The sequence below is a fragment of the Bradysia coprophila genome, unplaced genomic scaffold, assembly GCF_014529535.1.
Source record: "Bradysia coprophila strain Holo2 unplaced genomic scaffold, BU_Bcop_v1 contig_232, whole genome shotgun sequence".
NCBI classification, from domain to species: Eukaryota; Metazoa; Arthropoda; class Insecta; order Diptera; family Sciaridae; genus Bradysia; species Bradysia coprophila.
The window spans coordinates 11869001-11890288 of NW_023503493.1; the positions used below are offsets into that span (position 1 = coordinate 11869001).

Consider the following 21288-nt stretch of genomic DNA (forward strand, 5'->3'; position numbering starts at 1 on the left):
GGTGTGACAAGAAATAGAGAAAATTTAGCTAATTATAGCCGATTTTTTGGTTTTTGTTGATTTAGCTTTAAATGAAGAAACCGAAGTACTTTCATCAGAGAAAAGACAAAGCAGGAGAAGACAAACAGACATTTTGAGCTGAATCGCTCGGATACTTCTATTCATCTGGTAAGTGGTCTATTAACAGTCTTAAGTTAACGCTTGATGAAAATTGCGCAAGACCAATAAACACTTGATGGTAAGCTGCAGAGATCACTTAACACTTGATGGTAATTGCTTAAGACGATTTAAAACTTGAAGTGTTAAATGGTCTCTGCAACTTACCATCAAGTGTTTATTGGTCTTAAGCAATTTTCTTCAAGTGTTAAGTCGTCTAGGCCACCTATCATCAGGTGTAAGTTCGTCTGATGCAACTAGAATCTAGTGATCTAATCTGATTTCAAAAGCATTTAGGACGCCACTGTAACCGGCCACAGCATCCGTAACTAACGGTACAAACCAATCGTCAACGCAAAGATCACCTTCTGCATGATAAATCTGATCGGCTCGCTGCAACGTTTTGTTCACATTTCGCACAAGCGATGGCACCGAATTAGTCGGATCTGTTCCTGAGAAAAGCAAGTTCACTCACTCTTCCCAAAAGTTTTGAATCAAAAAAAAATTCAATTGAAATAAAACCGAGAAAAGAAAATTACTACAACAAGCGAAGCACAACTAAATTTACCACTGAATTTTTGCGGACTAACTTTATTGTGTTGCTACAATTCTTTTTTTCTAACAAATACCAGAGAGATAATTAACAGGTACTTATCATTTCACATATAAATTAATAGATTTTCCCGGTGTAAATGGTTTAAATTTTAATGAACGAAATAGACTGAGAGATTGAAGAAAAAAAAATGTTACAAATTATTGAAATTCATTTGAATAACACACAGATAACACTTTCATTTCAGTGGAGTCCGCAGTGAAGACTTATTTTAGGCGCGCTTTTTTGGATTTAATTTTTTTTTTCTGAAATTCTTTCCATTATTTTGGTTCATACGTGCTCCATATACTCTGTTCGTCAAGTTTTCTTATTATTATTTTGGTCCAGTTACACTCCATAAACACTGTTCGACAAAATTTTGGAACCAGCCTTCGAACACCTGTCATCCCAAATTTTAAGAACCAACCTAGTTAGTGGAGTTGATAAGGACCAAAAAAGGGCCGAACGTTTACATTTTGGGTAGAGACGATCTGATGTCTGGAGGTTGTTATGTATGTGAAATAAAAAATTTCTGTGGAGGGAGCCAAAAATTTCCACCCCTCTTACCCTTCAAAGTTGATTTGCAGAGGTCCTTTCTGTGATTTTTAGAGACGCGACCATTAACCGTGCAATATCGATATGGGGCTCAAATGAAAAGTAAAACATCCAAGTTTTTTTTAGTGAGAAAAAAAATTGGTAAAATTCCGTTTTAAATATTTTAAATAAAATCCGTTTTACCAGTAGTTTTTCCGGGTTAACGGGAATTCTCTCGGAAATTTGCGTGAAAATTAAAGTTTAATGTGAAATAACTTTAGAAATATAATTCTTAGAACTATTTGATGTTCAAGTCAAATGTTCTCTATTCTATTCCGCACAACGTTTCTGAACAAAGCATAATTTTTTATCCAACAGAGGTGGAGTCAGGGTCGATTTTCCGACATCACGTCAAGCGGCGATTTTTTTATTCTTCGATTTTTAGATACGCGACAACAAATCGTACAACCACGACATTAGGCTCAATAGGTGTTTCAGTAGCTTTTCCTGGTTTTCTAGAATTTTCTATAAAGATTTGAATAAAAATTATTGGTTTATTTCAATTAACTTTCAAAATATATCTGACATACAACTGTCTTATGTTAAGCGGACTGTTCCTCATTAATTTCTGGTAACGTGCCGAAGTTCCGAAGACCAGTTAATTTTGACTTGCATTTTTACAAAAAAAAAGCCATATCCCCCAAGGCAAGTTAAAATAACTGGTCCAAATTATATTTCCTGCTCTACAGTCTATATAGGTTTTAGATTTCAATTTCTGATGAGCATTCTCCTTGTCCTTTCAAATGTTCCCACTAACTTAACTCTCCAACAAATTGTACGACATTCAAACGTCAGTTTGTGCGGTCAGAGAGTTATTGTTTACACGTCACTTTCGACTTGGGTTTTCAATGTTTTTTTGCTTTTAACTGATTAGTTATTAATTATGGTAAACGTAAATGTAATGGGAAAATGCACAACCATTTAACAAAGTCTTATCCGTTCACAGAGTGCTCTATTCAACTTTCAAAGTTTGCTGTCGGTGATTCTACTACTGATATGCACCTGTGCGTATTTGAGATCCATCTTCCCTGGTTTCATTGACCGCAACAAGACCGGGTGAGGAAAACAACCGATTTAGATTTTCAAAAGATTTTCCATGTAAAAGTTTTGATTCACGAAATATAAGGATCAGCTGATGCTGACAGGGTATACAAACTGTTTCCAAAGTGAAACACTGAGCCTTGAGTCAGTAGTTGTGAGCAACAACAATTTCCCATTGATAATATTGACCACAACTGACTAATCACAAGAATTCGAGTCTGAAAATCATAATCAAATGGCTGTAACGTAACACTAGCCGAGAAAGCCAAGACGAATATAAATCCTTTATATGTACTGAATGCACCCTTACTGTTAATCTGAACATCGCATTGGTTAGACTCAAAATTTGATAGTCAATGTCTGACTGTCAATCAATGGTCAATGCAACTACGAACATTACTTGATTCAACAGGCGAATCAAACCCTTCCACTTTTACTCACAAATTTCTCTTTTCGTTTTGTTTTGCAGAATGATGGGCACATTTTGGAAGCTAGCACGTATAGGAGAACGAAAATCACCGTACGTGGCTGTATGTTGTTTATTCATGGCTGCAACAGTACTATTTTGGTCGTAGCTTTAAGTTAAGGATTGAGCGAAAGCTTTCAGTGTGATTTAAAATATTGCTTGCATTGTACTGGTGGGTGTAATTGGCAAAAAAGAAGAAGTTTTCGCGAAATAAATGCAATTCTAATTTTGTAATTGGATTCGTTTTTGAGTTCGTTCGGTCTGTTCGGACGAAGACATGCCGAATGGAAGACAGATAACCCGGTCGGTAGAATCTGGAATGGAATTCCCACTTGAAAAACAAGATCCTTTCTATGGTCGTAATCTATTAGTCCCTTCAGATGCTCAGATTCAGATACGTTCCTATACAAAAACTAAACATTTTTCTACCTAAACTTAAAGAATAAAGAATACATCGCCATCATCATGGTCTGAATGAAGTGACGTTAAACATTTTGGACATTCCCTGTGACGAACTTGTCTTGCATAAACAGGCGTGCCAGCAAAAAGTTTTTTTCTTCTTCCATTCGTCATTAAAGCACCTTGATTTTGACACACAATTTGAATTTTCTGCGATATGTGTCGGCCAGAGGCGGTGTAATTTCATCATGAATTTGCTTCAGCTGTTTTTCAGCTGATCCACACATACAATCAAAAATATGTATGTGGTTGAAGCTGTTGCAGGCATGGTAGTGGTAGGGGTAAAGCAGTAAACCGTTTTGATTGTTTGTGTGGATCAGCTGAAAAACAGCTGACGCAAATTTCACTGCCTCTAACTCTACCATTCTAGGGCTCAAAAATAAAATGCGTAAAACAAGTTCATGTTCTTCATATCGGATGACGTACTGCCGAACTTGCATAAGGGACTTAGTGACGTCATCGCTACATGTAATTTAAATGAAACGATGACGTCACAAAGTCCCTTATGCAAATTACGGCAGTGTCACAACTTGGCATAGGTCCGCCATTCAAAAAAAAAATCAAATAACTGACCCTATGGTCGCTGTTGTACGTGTCCAAATTGGCTGGAGTTCCCTATTAATGTAGGCTCTCGGTCTAAAATTGTTTAAGTCTTAGAGCGGTACCGATCAAAGAAACTATCCAAAGTTGAAAGTAAATGACCTGTTTACTTGACCTGACAGTCTACAGATTGATCTGAAACCTTTTTTGCCGTACTTTCGGCAAAGGATTCAAGCCGACGTTGAACAAAATGCGTAGATTCAGATTATTTAAGTTCACTGTTCACCTGAAAGGTTCGACTTAAGAATCTGAGAATTCAGGTAAGGTCAGGTCAACCTCGATTTCCTCATCAGGTCAACCTGATCTGACCTCTCCCTTAAGACTTATATTTAAAATACTTTGTTGTCAGCAGAGAATCATGGGATCGTTACAAAATGATTTTGTATAACTCTGGACGATCGAAGTCAATCGATTTCCAAAAAAACATTTCTTTAATTTGCTTGCAAAAACACTTTATCCCCCATATCATCTTTGGAAATTTTAATTTAAAAAAATTACAAAATCGATTTTCAGAGAAAGTGAAAGTGGAAACATTTTCCTTACAAACCTAATCTGTACAATGATTCCCTACAAAATATAGAAACGATTAAAAATTCCCGTTTTATTTACACTTAAGCAGCGACCACCGGGCAGCCAGACCAGACCATCTGTATAAATTACTTCCTACACTCGTCCATTTTGTATACAATCTTCGATCGGCTCTAATCGCTTGCAACGCACTAGCTGGCCATTCCACTCGACTCATGATCGTCATAATCGCCACCGTAACATCGTCGTTTGTAATCGCTTAAGAACCGTTTCGTGATAGACGTTTGATCTATTTTGACGGACTGAGTTGTGTTACTGTAAATGGAACGCCTGTAAGCAAATTTACGAAACGGCCAAATGTTCGCCCATTAAAGTTACCTCGTTTTGGTTAAAATGGCACAACCGTTTTCAATGTTGATAATCAACGAATACAATTTCGCTAAGTGAAACAGTTTCTCGTGCTCTTGCGCATCGGTGTACGGTAGAGTTAGGCGCTCCTGGCGGGCATCCTGAAGAAATCTGTAAAAAAAAGTCAAGATTCGTTAACACCTCTCACCTCACGCATTTAAAAAAGGTTTTACCTGGAAAACTCCTCGTTCGCACTGGTTAGAATCGTGAATCCGCGTCGCTCATTCCGAATCCGTCTACATCCCGCACGAATTTCACGAACTTCGACCCGATTCCCTGCCGACAGTATATAGTTGGACGTTTCGCCGGACATTTCGCTTTCAATTTGGTTCCTCAGTGGACCGGCCATGGCACCACCAGTAATATCAATGGGTAATGACGTCATCGCATTCACGCCTACATTATTTATCGACGGAGCCGGAGTGTATTTAACCGATAAATTCAATGTCGTTGGAGGTAGAGGCACTGCACCCAGCTCATCTGTCGACATTAGCGTATCGTCATCATCTTGAGTCGCAACGTCGTCAGGCTTTTGAAGTAGTATGGTTTTGGGCCGAGGTTTGGCTCGTTTGAAATCATTTTTCGATGCAAAATTGACCATCGCCTCGTTGCCTGGCCAGTCCGTTAGTTCGTCGTCACCTTCACGATCACTTTCATTGGTTTCGGCTGCTTCTGAATCCGAACTGGAACTCATCGAACTGGAACTGAGAAATTCGTTCGTCAAACCGCAATCCATTATCGTGGAGTCTTCGAACTGTAGCTGAAGTTTCATTTGAATTCGCTTGTTGTTCTTCTTGTGATGATGATCGGTAACGGTTTCGTTGGTTGAGACACTTTTCTGGGCTTCGGGTGTGGTGAAGGTGGACTCAAAACTGCCCGATTTCTGCGACATTTTGTAAGTAGATTTGTCTCCATCCACCTGTTGCAGTTGTGGTTGTTGTTGACTAGACGCATGCGATTTGAACAAACTGTTTGTGTCTTTTATTGGTTGACTGACATCGCGATCTTGGAGGCACAGAAACTGGAAACCGCTGATTTTGTTCTTTGTATCTTGCGATATTTTCTCAATCTTCGACACAATGGTCTTGTTCAGCGGTAAAATCTTTTCGCACGGCTTCGAGAACGACCTGTTACGCGTTCGATATTCGGAGTATGAATTTTTCGGCGTAAACAGATCCCGTTGTCGCGGTACACTACTCGAATGTTCGAAATATCGATCACGATGGGACCTCTTTCGTTTGCCACAAAAGAACAAATTCGCTCTGAAGTTGAAGGAAAAAATTGATTCAATTTATTGGTCCAGTCGCCGGTGGCAATTGACTTACTTGAAATTTTCTTGGCTGGTATGTTTGAACACTCTTTTCTTTACCGCTCCAACCATGGGAAAAACAGCTGATGGTCCAACGCCGGGTGTGGATGGTGTGGTTTCATATTCGACGGCCATACGTTTAAACTTTCGTTTTCTGCGTGTATTCGGTCTGAATTAGCGAGATACACACAATTAATGAAATGACAAATAGACTGGATTTTACCTTAAAACACCCTTACCTGGCAGGACTAAAGTTTTCGTTGAGCGAATCCGATTCCAAATTCCCAAACAAATTTGCCTGTCTCGATTTTAATGATAGTTTGTGCTCCTGTCGATCATCCGAATCGCTAAATGTTGGATTGACACTACCATCAAGGTTATTGTATGCGTCAGCCGGACTGCTACTGTCTTCAGTAGGTTGCGGTGCACAGGCTGCAATGTATTAAAGAATTTTCGTTGAAAATTTATTTTTATAAAGAAAGATGAAATGATTTGTGGTCCGACAGAGACAGAGACCAGTGAACGAAGGGCAGGACACGCAACCAATTTTAAGCTTGACGTCAATTTCAACATAATCAAAAAACGACTCAAAAGCCTAGATCGGTTCGGAGAGATAATTAGTTTGGCGATTTGGCGATGATCCAACCGGAGAAACTCGTGATTCATAAGCTCGAGACCTAAAGCTGGGCACCTATCACCGTTTGGAGGAAGACTGAAGTTATCATCACTAGTCACGGTTTTTCGAAGAGCGAACATAACAAACTTCCTCCAAATTTACTCGATTTTATCGCTCAAATCGTCGCAGTAGGTGAACCAAACTACCGAAGCGTACTCAAGGTGAGAATTAACTTAACATGTGCACAATACACACTCTTGAGAGCCTGAACGGTGAGAATTTCCGTTCATATCCTCTTAACAAAACCGAGCACGGCATATGTCTTGGGAACGACAACGTAGACTTTGGCTTTCAAATAAGGATCACTCCTAAATCTTGGAATTCTCACAAGAAAAGCAGCCGAAAAATCAATCAAAAATCGCAGCGCTGTGGGTAATGCGAGAATAATGATCAATAACGGACTTGCATATTCAGCAACTCCTCGAAAAAACTGACGTCAGGGATATACACAGACAAAAAATGTAGATCGAGACGAGGTCAATATGTGAAGAAAATTATCGAAATGTTGATGAATGGGAACCATTTCACCGAATCAATATTTCCGAAAAAAAATTGTAGAAATTCACCAATGTGTAAAATGTAGCAGCCACATTGTATAGCTACAATATGTCCTTGTCACGTTACAAGTTAAGCTGGAATGCCACATGATTGAATTTTAAGTTGAACGGACTGGATTTATTATTTTAAGCGACTTTTCTTGCAACGACCTCGACATTAATGCAATCAAGATGGTAAATAAAAACAAAACGGAGACGTTTTCTTAGGTTCTACTTACGTAAATTTCCAGTCGATCGAGTTCTTCGTCTTGTGCTCCATCGACTGACACCACTACATTTCGATGTTTCTTCTAATGCTAAAGTAAGATCATGCGAAAATTGTTCCATTTCGGCACCACAGACTGTTTAGTTTGTTCACATTCAAACACACATACTACTGTTGAACAAATGTCCGAATAACTAAAAGATCATCAGGTTGCAAGGCTCTCGTTTGTTTATTTTATTTTGGAATAAAAACGAATTTTAAGCGTGTCGGGTTGTTCACCCCTGACCCATATATTGTTGTGTTTAAATGTCAATGACAAAAGAAACCATGAGAAAGTGACATGAAGTCGCATTTAAAAGAAAATGTTTTTTTTGGATTGATATTTTTATGGCCTTGATTCGTTGAGTAAAATGGCAAAAATTTAATAAAATTTACATTTATGTGCACATAAAGGCAAGATCACTTCATAACACTATTTAATCACAGTTCTTGTATCGCTCCTTTCGTAAATGCGCCACACACGTCACAATTGATTTAGATAATTTTGCAGAAGAATTTTTTTTATTTCATGCACCAGGCGGATTTTTCACCTTCATTTTAAACCATTTTCTTCGCAAAATGTGTAAACAACTGAATTTTACAACTTTGCCCTGCCAGCTTACTGAATGTACACTTTATTTGTACAGATTTTTCTTTCTGTTATTTACCACCGTGTATTAACGACACTGCACTCATCGAAATAATACAGCTCAACGTTAAGTCGTTTAGCGAATTGTTGCATGCATTTACTTGATTTTCAATTTGTTGTCAGGCGGTTGAATGTTCATCGATGAATTTTCACTGATTTTTTAGTTTTCCGATGAAATTTCAGAGGTTTTCCAATGATTTCATTTAAAGAGAACCATTTTTTTAATCAACACACATACTAACGCACCAAATGCAACATATGTATATACAATGTGCATCATATATGTAGATAATCCACACCATAATATAGTCCACTCTCTCTGTACCACTGACACTATATATACGCGATTCTATTTCATCTTTGTTTTCTCATCTGGTACGTCTGTATTGAGGGTAAAGCAGTAGTGTTTTGCGGCGCACAATATTGAAATTAATTCAAAAATGTCCAAAATCAGAATAGTTATTTGTGTATCTGTTTTGGACGTTTGATTGGACTCACTTCGTTCGGGCTACAACTCGCGAAATTGCCTAAAATCAAACGTCCAAAACAGATACTCAAAAAATTTTTCATGTAAGGGGTCGAAAACCCGAGAAAAATCTCGAAACTCCCTCATTTTCGGCCCCGACACATGAAAATCGAATTTTACATTTTCATATCCATGCAAAATAACAAATCTTTTCCTCAGCTCAGTGGTGAAAAGTAAAACTTTCGGAGCCTTTAACGAGAAAAACATTGTATGAACCAGTTGTAATTTGCAACTCGGTGAAAAACGATGCCGGCCGAAGGAAAGAGCGTCGATCCACTACTCAAAACAACAATTTCCAAGTAAGTAGATACAATATATTGGGCGCGCTTTGGCTTTAACGCAAACTATACTTTTTTTTGTAAAATTTTCTTTCTAAAACTTTTTGTGTCTAATTTTTGTTGATACAATTTGTCCATACAAGCGTAGAATGCATCACTTAATACGATATCAGATGCTCTGCAAGTATACACAGGGGCGTGTGTGCGTCACTTTCTACGCTTTTAACGGTTTTTCTACGAAATGTGAATTTTCATTGTTTATAATCACGTAAGGCAAAGTACGTGCTCTTCTAGATTTGTTTATTTTGACGAGTGGGAATACAGCCCTCCCTTTCTCGGTCGGCCTATAACCATTCGTCAAAATAAATATCGCTGAAGTGATGTATCAACTTTTCAACACAACCGTAATGACGGTATTACGTATAGGACAAGTGGGTTGGCCTGTAGAGGCGCACATTTTTTTCATAGTACTTTATTCTCTGCGGCTTATTTTCATGTGAATCAACTTCACATTTGTCATTATACAGAACAAATGTCACCATATGAAGTTGGTTCACATGAAAATAAGCGGAGTGACAGCGGTAATTTTATGACCGAATGTACTAAAATATGGGAAAACTCTATTACATTTCTCCTTAGCTTCTGAACATCATTCTCCTATCTGAACCATGTAAATTATCTGGTTTATCTTACTGTGTGGTGCAATGTGTAATATTGCTGAAAAGGCATTTTTCATACTTAGGACCCGAAAAGTGCGACTTCGTCGCAGTTTTTCTCCGTCCAATATGAAAAATACTATTCGTACCATGGACTAAAAGTCTTTTTTAGCGAATTCGACTTCTCACACGTTAAAAAAGACTTTTAGTCCGATACGAAATCTACTATTCTCAGCTCAGTGACGAAAAGTAAAACTTTCGTTGCCTTTATCGACAAAAACGTTGCATGTAACTCGGCGATGAAAGGTGATACTTACTCGAGAAGTGTCTTTCATTACAGAATTAATGGTGTATTTGGGACCGGATCATTTTATTTTATCAAACGCTTGTGTGTCCTCAAATCACCGTTACAAATTAATTTCTTTAAGACCATAATGGTTCCTCAAGCAATCCTCTCAATTTGTCCGCTAATAATTGGGATCCTTCTTCGTTTTCGTGAAAACCAGGAAGACTTTTGCATCGATTGTACCAATCATTCAGCTTTGGAAACTGATTAAAATCAACACCAAACGCCTATGAAACCCATAAATTTTCGATACAGCACTTTACCGATACCAAAAGCGGAAAAAATATCAAACCTTAGCACTTGCTACATGGGCCAAGAATGTAAAATCGGCAATAGTTATTTCATCCCCAGCAATCCATTGCGACTGCCCTAAGAACAGTTCGATTGCATTGAGCCAGGTGATGATAGTATCACGTCGATCTTTTGAAATCTTCTTAACGCCAGCACGTAGTACAGGCCTCTAAGTATAACAAGCAATCAAACGCATTAGTTAACCGCGGATCCTGTACAAATCTTCAAAGAAAAATTAAGTCTTTACGCACAGCAAAATCTCTGATAGCTGGAAATGAATTCGTGGCATCGAAAAATAATCGCGAATCGACCAGTGAGCGTTTTTGCAGGTCAGTGGGATAGAATTTGTTATTGACACTACCCAAATAGCAAATGATTGCTCTAGATTCGGTTACAACAAAATTCCCATCCTCGTACACAGGGACTTGATGTAATGGGTTGATGCGTAAATATTCCGGAGCATTTTGTTCACCCTTGTAAATGTCGACAACTTTCACCTGAACGTCGAGACCAATATTCCGGACGGTTAACAGGGCAGCTCTGCTCGGTACAGAGACCGGATGATGGTACAAAGTTGGAGACATTTTTTTAGATTTTTGGTTAATCTTTACCAAACTTCTGATAGCTCAAATTAGACTGACCAACCAAACCATCGATTTCATGCGTGAATCCGATTGTCTGCTAATTTTATCAATACGAAATTTTGAAGTGGTCTTCTAGTGATAAGATAACGAAATAAGATGAGACCGGGAAATGGCCAGTGACAGCGACGAAAAAAAATGAGTGTTCAGAGCTAGTTAATGGGGTGTTATAGACTGCAATAATTTTTGGTTATGAAGTATAAAAGATTCTGCATCAAATTGTTGAAAAGGATTATAGTCGGAAGCGACAAACGTTCATTCCATGGAGTTTATTCATATTATCCATTTACTGATCAGAACAATCTTCTGAAGTTCGATTTTCATTTTATTTAAATGTGGGATTGTACCTATCGTTAATGATGTGATGAGCCACATGTACAAATTATTAACGATTCTTACAACTCCCAGGCAAGACAGTAGTCGAACGTTACATTTTCCCAAACCGAATTGTCCATTTTATCGTTTTTCTAGTTCTTTCGTACAGACAAAATGCGGTTGTCTTTGTGAGCGTTAAAACCAAGTATGGTCTAATATCGGCCCGGAGGATATAGGCTATTTTCATTGTTAAATACATTGGTAGTCATAACTAATCCAGCCTACAGTAAAAATTACACTCTCCGTCACGAACTCATCACGTCATCACTGGTGATGACTCATCGCAACTATTCTGGATTCATAGCTCTTGGTCAGTTGAGAGACTCAACTTGAGACAATCAAAACCGTTGTCATTACGTGGTGAAGTAAGTGCGTTTATGGATGGCTTCCAACCTTTCCACAAAGTTGCTAATGCTACTTAATAAATGAAGTTTTACATTTGATGGTGCTGAGATTGCATTCTTTAACATTACAAAAACATCCTCCGCCAAGTGTTTTGAAATGCACAGTGTACATGGACAGTGTATCGAAGAAATTTCGGCAGTGTAAAAAAATCTGGAAAATTATTTCATACAAATTAGTACTCTATTTGGCAGCTGTCATTAATAGCACTTTTGCTTGAAGTGCGTTGAGTCGAGCCAAATATAGTACTATATTGTATGGAATGGTTTTTACAGTGTTTTACAGTTGAGTTACACACTGTTAAGTTTCAGTACTCTGTTCAGCGTACACAGAAAATTCGTGGATTTCGTTAAAGGCTGTGTAACTTATAATGTGGCTGCAGTTCTTATAATATAGCTGCAAAACTTATAAAAATATAGCTACTGAACGCATATCCTATTAATGTTGGTTATTTACCTGCAATGTGAGTTACACAACTATATTATAGATTACAGAGCTACATTATGCACCGAGAACACATTTTATAGCTAGGATTTGCATATTGTGGTTGTGTACTCTATATCATAGCTGTGTAACGCATATTTGACGTATGAAATATATAGCTGTGTGCTGCATATCAGAAAATGTATGGGACCATGCATTCAAGTTGTGATTCGTACTGACGCTTGGTCGGACTCAATGTTAACAGATAAAGAAAAATCGTAAAATAGCTTTGCTGATTTTAATAAAGCTTGATTGTCAGGTTATAGAAATACCTCTTCAATAGTCAAAATCCGTGGAAACACAGACGAATGAAAGTATCAGAAATTTCAATACATTAGAAACGAATTAAGCCAAGTATCTGCTCCCAAATGTCAAACTAGGCATTTCACAGAAAACAATTGAATGGGCGATTCTTCACGCAGGCAGTCTCAATTCACTTTCTTTCAGAACCTGAAAGAATGCAATGACAACTCACCAAAGTAAAAATGCTAAATATGAAAACTACAGACTTGAATTCGGCTGTGTGCCGTATAATATAGCTGCAGAATTTATATTGCGGTAGCAACGCTTCGAAATAAGAACGTGTTAAAGCACAAGCAAAATCTACCTCTACCTCTATGAGCAAAATTAGCACAACAGCAGCAAAGGTGACGGTCGGATTCTCAGGTTAAGCATCAATGGGTGCGGTTAGTGCTTGGATGGGTGACCGCAAAATTCATGAAAGTCTAGGAAAAAAATTTATTTCTCGAGATAGATTTGAAATGCGTCTCACAGCTATAATATAAGTTACACAGCTATTTTAACTACAGTCTTCGCAATATGCATTACACAGCTATATGCCCAAAAATGGGGGTGCTAAGTCCACTTATAGATCTCACACGCATATTGGGATTTTCCGTGTACCACTCAGAGGCGCCTCTAGCATACTGAGCGCCCTGGACCACTACATTCTAGCGCCTCGTTTTTTATTAATTTTATTTTGTAAATATGTTTATAGGTCAGAATTTATTTGTAAGACATGCGTTTTCGACTACAAGCAAGTTTTTACCAAACATTACCCTTGATCATATCTGATTCAGTCTTTCAGCATTGAACAAATACCCTGAGAAAATTTTTCTATCCTTCATCGATGCTTAGCTAAAATTGCGGCCAAAATTGACGTGTATTTCATTTTTGTTAATATCTTATCATCATAAATGTATTCGTTCGAGCTGCTCTGAGAAAAGTGAGCATAACGAAATTTGCATAAACTGCTCAGTTTTCTCAGAGCTGATCAAATTGCTACAAATTGTTGAAGCTAACAAATTCTTGAAAAAGGATTCTGGTGGAAAGATACCATCAAAAGTAAACTAAATTCCAGTATTAAAAAAAACGCCTAAATGCATGCTTCGTGTCCTGCAGCAGGGCATGCAGGACATTTTTTTGAGATACATGAAAAAACTAGGAATTCCAATTAAGGTTCAAAAACTTATTTTTTTAGGGACTCCTTTATAGAGATTTCTGGTATTCCAAATCTTCGATTTTCGTCTTTGTTTCAATTATTCGCTGAATTGTAGCTGTTAGAACAGCCTGCCCCTTCGTCGATTCACATTTAACTGCGCGAACAAAAAAAAAAGGTTAAATGGATCTAGAGACGAGGGGTAAACCTCTGGGCATAGGGGTGGCAAATCAATTTCTATTGCCTTTCAATTCCTTCAATTACCGTATTAATTTCGTTTTGTCGGATCTGCACTTTAATTCCTATTAATTTCTAATAATTCGACGATATTTTCTGTTACTATCCAATTCATTGTCTACTTTTTAGAAACAATTTTCTAAAATTTTTCTTTACTTTTCTTTATTTCGATAATTTACTAAGATATCCTTAAAATTTAACGAAAACTGTCGATATTACTGCAGTTTCGTAGCTGCCGGAACATCCGGTAATTAATAAGAATTGAAAGAAATACTAGAAATTGAAGGAATTGATAGCAACTGATGGAATTACAAGAAATTGACTGGAAATACGAAAAATTGAAAGTAAATGAAAGTGAGTGAACTGAACTTATGCAGCGAGTGTGAAGATCAAGTTTATTTTGCATTCGCTTAGTTCTTTCGTTCATCGTCCTTATCGGCATATCCTTTCATTTACGTTCAATTTCTTGTATTTCAAGTTAATTTCTTGTAATTCGTTCAATTTCAAGTATTTCGTTCGATTCCTATTAATTAGCGGATGTTCCAGCAATTCCCTCCAGTATGTGTAATTGATTACGCGAGTAGTTTTCCCCTCGTCCAGAGATTATGATCTGAAAAGTGTCATTAGATCAGCAAGTAAAGTGTCTTCAGTCTTGACGATTCTTATTATCATTATAGTGTTTCTTGTGTGGTGTATTTTTCCAACTGTGCTCTACATCATTTTTCCTCAGTAAAAATAAAGTAAATGTTCACCATACAGTGTACGAAAGATGTCAGTGTTATCATAGGAAGGCCGCGCAGTGATTTTTTTTTGCTTTGACGCAACATCACATGAATTTTCGTGCAAAGTATGAAATTTCTGTTTGCATATTTCAGCGCCCCATTTTCCCAGCGCCCTGGACCATGGTCCAGTTGGTCTCTATGAAGAAGCGCCACTGGTACCACTCATGCTTGAAGTGCGTTGAATGCATTCATCAATCTCATATCGTATACTTTCAGCATTAGCGCGAATAGGTTTCGCATAATCTTATTTTATTTTACTTCTTCTTCAAAGAGTAGGAGTGACGCAGGTCCTTTACTTACAAAAATATTGATTCTTCTCTCAAATAAGTTGTAAATAGAGTGTTATGATGAAAGAGAAAGAAATATTTTGACAAGTACCCCACGGCAAGTTACAATAAACTGGTCTTCGGTCCTCTCACTCGCATTGTAGGATGTTGAAAGAGAAGCTAATATTTTGACAAGTACCCCAAGGAAAGTTGTCAATTTCACAAAACTAACCCAACTAACCTCAAACAATGACAGCTTCAGATAAAAAAATTTAAAAATTCCGGTTAGCTTTGACATGTCAAACGACATTGACACTGATCAATTCCTTAAATAAAAAAAAAACTTAACAGAACAACTAATTTTCAATTCAATTAGTTGCTTGTGTCTGTAAGTTCTTTTGTTAAAATAGAAATTTGGTAATTTTTTTAATAGCTCTAATCCAAAAGCATAGTTGGTAAGAGAAGATTTTGATATATACTATCTGAGGGGTAAACATCTTCTGAAAATCCTGTCACAAAGCTTTAGAAAATCTCTGTGTAAATCCCTCGAAAATCAAAATCTTTATCCTTACAGCTGCATACAAAAACTAAAAATCGTGTGAAAAGATGTTTGGGAGCTGTATACCCCTCGAAATTATCCGAGCGACGCGTACATTTCAGGGAATAATTTCGAATTCATCATCAATGCATGGTTAACCAAGCGTTACACCCTGGGTTCGAAAACAATATCACGGAACACTCGGCGAACACAAATATTTTACCGAGACTGGTGATTTCCGAGTCACGAAAATAAAAAATTTGAATTAACAGAACCGAAGTTATAAAGTTACAGTCATTTTATAGGTCATTCAATCATGTGTGGAATTGCTACGATTATAACTTCACTATTCATTGTGTGTGTGGTGTCTCAGGAAGAAGTGAATCTTATAAGTGAACTGAATAAGTTCTTCAATTTTGATCATAACATCTTTTTGTTGGACTCATCAGTGGATAGAAATCAATTTATTCAGGACCAAAATTTCGTGCCACAGACTGTGTACGCTTTGGACGGGAATATTGAAGACGACAACGCCACGGAATTACCAATGGAAATAAATAGCAAAAATACATTCATGATCGTTGTTCCTGCTTGGAAAGACTTTGAAACTAACTTAAATTTACTGAATCGAATGCAGAAAATGCAACAATTGCAAATCGATATGAAAATTGGCATTTTTTTCACACAATATCTACCAAGGGAAGATCCATCACTCGAGATATTATTTAAATGGTGCAAGGAGCAACTGATTGTAAACATTTTTGCTGCCACATACCCACACAGTGAAGTTAGCTACGGATCTGATCATACTGCGAGACTGTTAAATATTTTCACATTCGATCCGTTCGGAGTCTTTGATGTAATAGATGTAACGGGTAGTGCGACAGTTAACAGTTTCTTTCGGAGTTTAGCGTCCAATTTTCAACAATATCAACTGAAACTTGGTGAGCCTTTCGATTCTGAAGATGAATTTTGGCCTACAATATTGGGTCGTATGAATGCATCGTACACCGTTATCGAACACAACTTTTCAAAACAATCAGAATATTTCGAGAATGGCATTCACATTGTACCAGGTTTGCGCGCGCAATTAACTTTGATAGATTTCTCTTTGTACACATTAGAAACTGAGTATATGTCAGTCGTGGTTCCCGCATCTGTTCCTTATTCCGATTTCTCTGCTTATCTTCAGAACATAACGTCCAACGATCTTTTAGGTTTTTTCATGATTACAATAGCTGCATCTGTGGCGTTTTTGACCATGTTCCGGTACATTAAACGGAAACAAATTTTGTTTTTTCAGAGTATGTCTGATGTCATGAACCTTATTCTCAATGACAACGGCTGTATAAAGTACCAGCGACTGTACTATGCAGAAGTTTTTACTGTCGTGCCATTAACTTTTGCCGGATTCATTATCGTAAACTTAATTCTGTCGATGTTGCTTGGCCATCTCACGCGACCAGTTGATAAACCTCAAATCAATTCACTAGAAGAATTGTACAGGTCTCCGTTTCAAATTCTTGTTGTAACGAAAAGACCGAAAAGCTTAGCAGTAAGCGTATTTACCGATGTATCGAAAGGAGAAAATTGGAATTGGAACGCTAAAATCAATCTCACCACACACCCATTGGATGACCAATTTGAAGCATATGATAGGTCAACATCGTATTTTGTAACAGCATCATATGCGGATCTAGTGTTGAGGGTTCAAAAACGATTGAACATTAAGGGCTATCACGATCCACACATTCAGCCCGTAATGGTATATAGATCATCCCCCATAGACAAGAAATTTTTGTTTCTTAAGCGATTAAACGAACTAAATCATCGGATAAAAAGTGCTGGTTTGTACGATGAATGGCGCCGACGGGTTAGTGCTAGAAAGGAAAGTCAAATTTTAGAGATGAATCGTCAACGTTTCAGTGATTCCGAGAGACATTTTGAAAATAATTTTGAATTTCCCACATTTATATTTTATGGATGGACTGTTAGTGCCATTGTGCTGGTCATTGAAATCGTGTGGGAGCGTTCGAAACATCGAAAATAATTCGAAAAGTTTGTGCATTAACAGAACATATTCTTTGCTGCATAATGAAATCTCTAACATAACCATAGCGGCTATAGCATTGACTTGACACCGAGTCAAATAGAGTGAAATCGTTGTTGCATATTGAGATTTTCGTGGTCAGAGACACTTTGTTCTACGTGAAGTGACATTCACAGTCAATATTTGTACTCTAATATTTTGGGTTTCGGGTGAAGTGCTCTGCTATGAAGTACATTGGAAATTGGATGTTTTTTTGATTGATTGTTTAAAGCGAGGTTTAAAGTTTTGAAAATAAAAATAAAAAAAAAAATTAAATTAAGGATTCACTCTGACGACTGATGAAAACCATCATCACCGTGAATAAATAATTAGTCGGGATTCGCGGAACGAAATGTTTTCTACTGCGACGATTTTAAAAAACCTTCAAAATCGAACGAATTTCAATGAATTATATGGTCAACAAACGTAGCGACACATATTTCTACACTAAAAGTTGAAAGAACAGTTGTAACGGTTTCTTTTTTCTAAATTAGAAATGGCTTATAACAAGGTCCTAGAATTTATTTAAACGCTTCATAGATACAAGTTCTGCTAGTCCTACGGGAAAATTTTTCTAATATTTTTTAATGGGTTAGGACTTGCGTCACGGCGCCTTACGAACATGGCACTATGATAATGATAGAACTTGTTTGGTACTGAATAATTTTTCTTTGTTTTCTATTTCACAATTAATGGTACAATAATCACAAGTGGTGCATTAGCACCAGACCTTTTAAGTAACTCTCTATTATTTAAACAACATTAAATATAATTTCTCTCTATACAGAGGAAATACCTCAACAAAGTCGTTCATTTCCGGAACACGTTAGAGAACGTGGTTCCAAGGCACTTCAAGCATGAGGGACAAATTCAATAGAGTACTGAAACTGGGCAGTGTATCATACAAGTTTTGGCACTGGAAAAAAATGTTCATACAAATTAGTGCTCTATTTGGCAGATGTCATTGCAATCACTTATGCTTGCAGTGCGTTGGTTGTTCCTAACTTATGCAAAAAAAGCTTTTTTAGCGAATTCGATTGTTCGATTTGAAATCTCTCAATCATAAAAACATTCCTTTAGTATTCGATACTTTTCCAAACGTTAGTCATTTTGCTCACTAAGCCCCTGGGAAATGACCCTCATCGCTCATGTCAATGAAGTATAATATCTCGTATTTCGAGGTGCGATGAGTAGAAAAATTTAGCTTAGACATAACAGCATCTTACTCCATTAAATACAAACCGCACTGCTCACAGCTCCACTGATCCTTTCCTGAAACATTAGAAAATCGGAAGTGGGCCAGAGAGCAAATTTTATGGAATTTTTAATTGAACTTACCACGAGTGGTTTCATGCAATTTTTGTACTTCATCAGCAGTCAATTTGAGACAAATGCACCAACCGATATGCGGTTTCAATGTGCAACCATCTTCCAGCACTTCATAGCCAGTATGACCAGCCAGCATTATACTTTCATATTCTTCGGTTTCCTCGACGATTTTAACGTCGACAGCGACAATACCAAACGGAATCTTATCAATGTCAATTAATGGCCATGGCCCCGAAATTCGATCTCCATGCATACGACGTGCCATCACGTTATTACTGTGATCCGTCCAATTACCTTCCACATCGAAGGCAGCGAATGCAGTCAACCATCCACTAATGTAGCTGGGGCCGGAACCACCTCCAACGTGATTGCAAATACGATTCCAAAATTCGATGTTTGGTTCATCGTTCTTGGCGGCGATAAACTCTTCAAGTATTGTCTTCAGCATTTCGTACCATTTGTCCAACTTGTACTCCTTCAACTTCTCCAGTCGACTTAGGATGCTTTCCCAGTCGGATAGTGTTCCTTCTAAAGTAACGTATGGAATGCCACACAAAAGGAGACAAGTATAATCAAAGTACTTTTTCGTCGTTGCCATGAAGGCAATTCCACACGAAATCATGTCCGCGGTGGTAGTTGTTGAAAAATTGGGCAAAATCCAATTTTTCACCGTTTTATCCACGAGATTCTCGTCGATTTTCTCCGTCATTTTCGTCACGAACAGGTCATAGGGTGCTGCACGAAGTGTTCCATCGATTGCAACGACAAGTTCTTTCTTCCCTTCAAAATTGACAAATTGATTGCGGAACTCTTCAGCATTCTTATTGATATAAAACGAGAATTGAGTCAATATAGCCGTCCAAATGTCATCAGGACGAATGATCAGATTGTGGTGGTTGTTATAGCAATCGATTACGGTTCGGACAAATCCGTTATTGCTAGGTCGTACCATCGTAGAGCACTGAGACTCCATGAGCACTTCAATACAATGGTTTTGCTTGTACGTTTCTGTATGCGTACAAATCGATGTTTTTGTTGATGTTACATCGAGAAAATCTGTATAGCTCTCTGCATTGTTGTCTGCGACTCGGAATTTGGTCGAGGAACTCGTAGAGCTATCCATCATCTCTTCAATGTAAGTTAAAACTTTAAAATTACAATTTACTTTCCCGATGACTATAAATGTTTTATGACATAAGACACAAACATCAACAACAGCAACAACAGTGATGATCCAATACGGATTTATTTTGACTTCTAATCCATATGTGCAGATGTTGTCATCTGTAAGATTTGAATTTAAAATTGCTGGAAACAAGCAACTTTCGGAACGTTTCTTTCCTAATCACTCTAACGACTTCGAAATATTGTTGTCTCACTCGCATTTATGACAACTCAAAGTAACTGGGAAATGAAAGTGAAATTGTTAAATATTATAAAATTCAGTGCACGAGTTAAATTGCCCACCCACAGATAAAAGAAGGTGCGATACGCTAAATATTTTTAGTGCAAGAAAGTATCTGCATGCTAGGTTCTGAAAGGCCAATGTTACGAAGGCAGCTGCAGTAAATGTTAAACGGTTCAGTGGATATTTTCCATATAAATTATTTGAAGCATAGCATCAGTGCTATGTTTGAAGGCATTCGCTTTCTATGTAACTCTTACTCGTAGATATTCTAATAGTTGCCAATTCACAACTTTAAAAATATCGCATGTCCTATTATCCCGGCAAAAACTCTTTCAGAGCAAAGTTGGACGCAGTCTACAGTCTATATGTGTGATAACTTCTAAAACAAGTGATATCGCTAGAGGTGACGCTGTCAGCGTCGTTACGCAAAATTGAATTTCACAGCCAATTAATTGAAATTAGCTGATCTAGTTTTCCAAACCATTCGCCAATTTTTTTTTTCAGAAAAAATTTTAACCAACAGAATTTTGACTGAAAAATTTTCAACAAAAAATTCTGCGTCGCATGTGGCAGATTAAATGTTCTCGTAGGTTTGTCCGTGAGCATCTGCCACTTTGCGACGCAGAATTTTTTGTTGAAAATTTTTCAGTCAAAATTCTGTTGGTTAAAATTTTTTCTGAAAAAAAAAATTGGCGAATGGTTTGGAAAACTAGATCAGCTAATTTCAATTAATTGGCTGTGAAATTCAATTTTGCGTAACGACGCTGACAGCGTCACCTCTAGCGATATCACTTGTTTTAGAAGTTATCACACATATAGACTGTAGACTGCGTCCAACTTTGCTCTGAAAGAGTTTTTGCCGGGATATCAGTCGTTTTAGAAGTTAAGTCGGAAGTTGACGAAAATTAGAGGTGTGTGCCGGTT

General features: G+C 37.4%; 4 protein-coding genes across 4 annotated transcripts; 1 reads left to right on the forward strand and 3 right to left on the reverse strand.

Annotated features, from left to right (window-relative positions):
- The first annotated feature begins 2088 nt into the window (after positions 1 to 2088).
- On the forward strand, positions 2089 to 3086 carry LOC119076651 (protein kish). The gene is made up of 3 exons (XM_037183534.1): positions 2089 to 2228; positions 2289 to 2398; positions 2853 to 3086. Exons 1-3 carry the CDS (start codon positions 2226 to 2228, stop codon positions 2956 to 2958), a joined length of 219 nt encoding a protein of 72 aa, XP_037039429.1. The 5' UTR covers positions 2089 to 2225; the 3' UTR covers positions 2959 to 3086.
- Positions 3087 to 4593: 1507 nt separating this feature from the next.
- LOC119076655 lies at positions 4594 to 8542 on the reverse strand. The gene is made up of 6 exons (XM_037183537.1): positions 7605 to 8542; positions 6393 to 6585; positions 6170 to 6322; positions 5018 to 6106; positions 4815 to 4955; positions 4594 to 4751 (listed from the first exon to the last, which is right to left on the reverse strand). Exons 1-6 carry the CDS (start codon positions 7711 to 7713, stop codon positions 4628 to 4630), a joined length of 1809 nt encoding a protein of 602 aa, XP_037039432.1. The 5' UTR covers positions 7714 to 8542; the 3' UTR covers positions 4594 to 4627.
- Positions 8543 to 10097: 1555 nt separating this feature from the next.
- Positions 10098 to 11028, reverse strand: LOC119076656 (glutathione S-transferase 1-1-like). Its single transcript, XM_037183538.1, has 3 exons — positions 10628 to 11028; positions 10378 to 10545; positions 10098 to 10312 (listed from the first exon to the last, which is right to left on the reverse strand). The coding sequence occupies exons 1-3, from the start codon at positions 10958 to 10960 to the stop codon at positions 10163 to 10165; spliced, it is 651 nt and encodes a 216-aa protein (XP_037039433.1). The 5' UTR covers positions 10961 to 11028; the 3' UTR covers positions 10098 to 10162.
- A 7260-nt stretch (positions 11029 to 18288) lies between these two features.
- Positions 18289 to 20187, reverse strand: LOC119076692. The gene is made up of 2 exons (XM_037183601.1): positions 18966 to 20187; positions 18289 to 18899 (listed from the first exon to the last, which is right to left on the reverse strand). Exons 1-2 carry the CDS (start codon positions 20080 to 20082, stop codon positions 18850 to 18852), a joined length of 1167 nt encoding a protein of 388 aa, XP_037039496.1. The 5' UTR covers positions 20083 to 20187; the 3' UTR covers positions 18289 to 18849.
- Positions 20188 to 21288: the final 1101 nt, after the last annotated feature.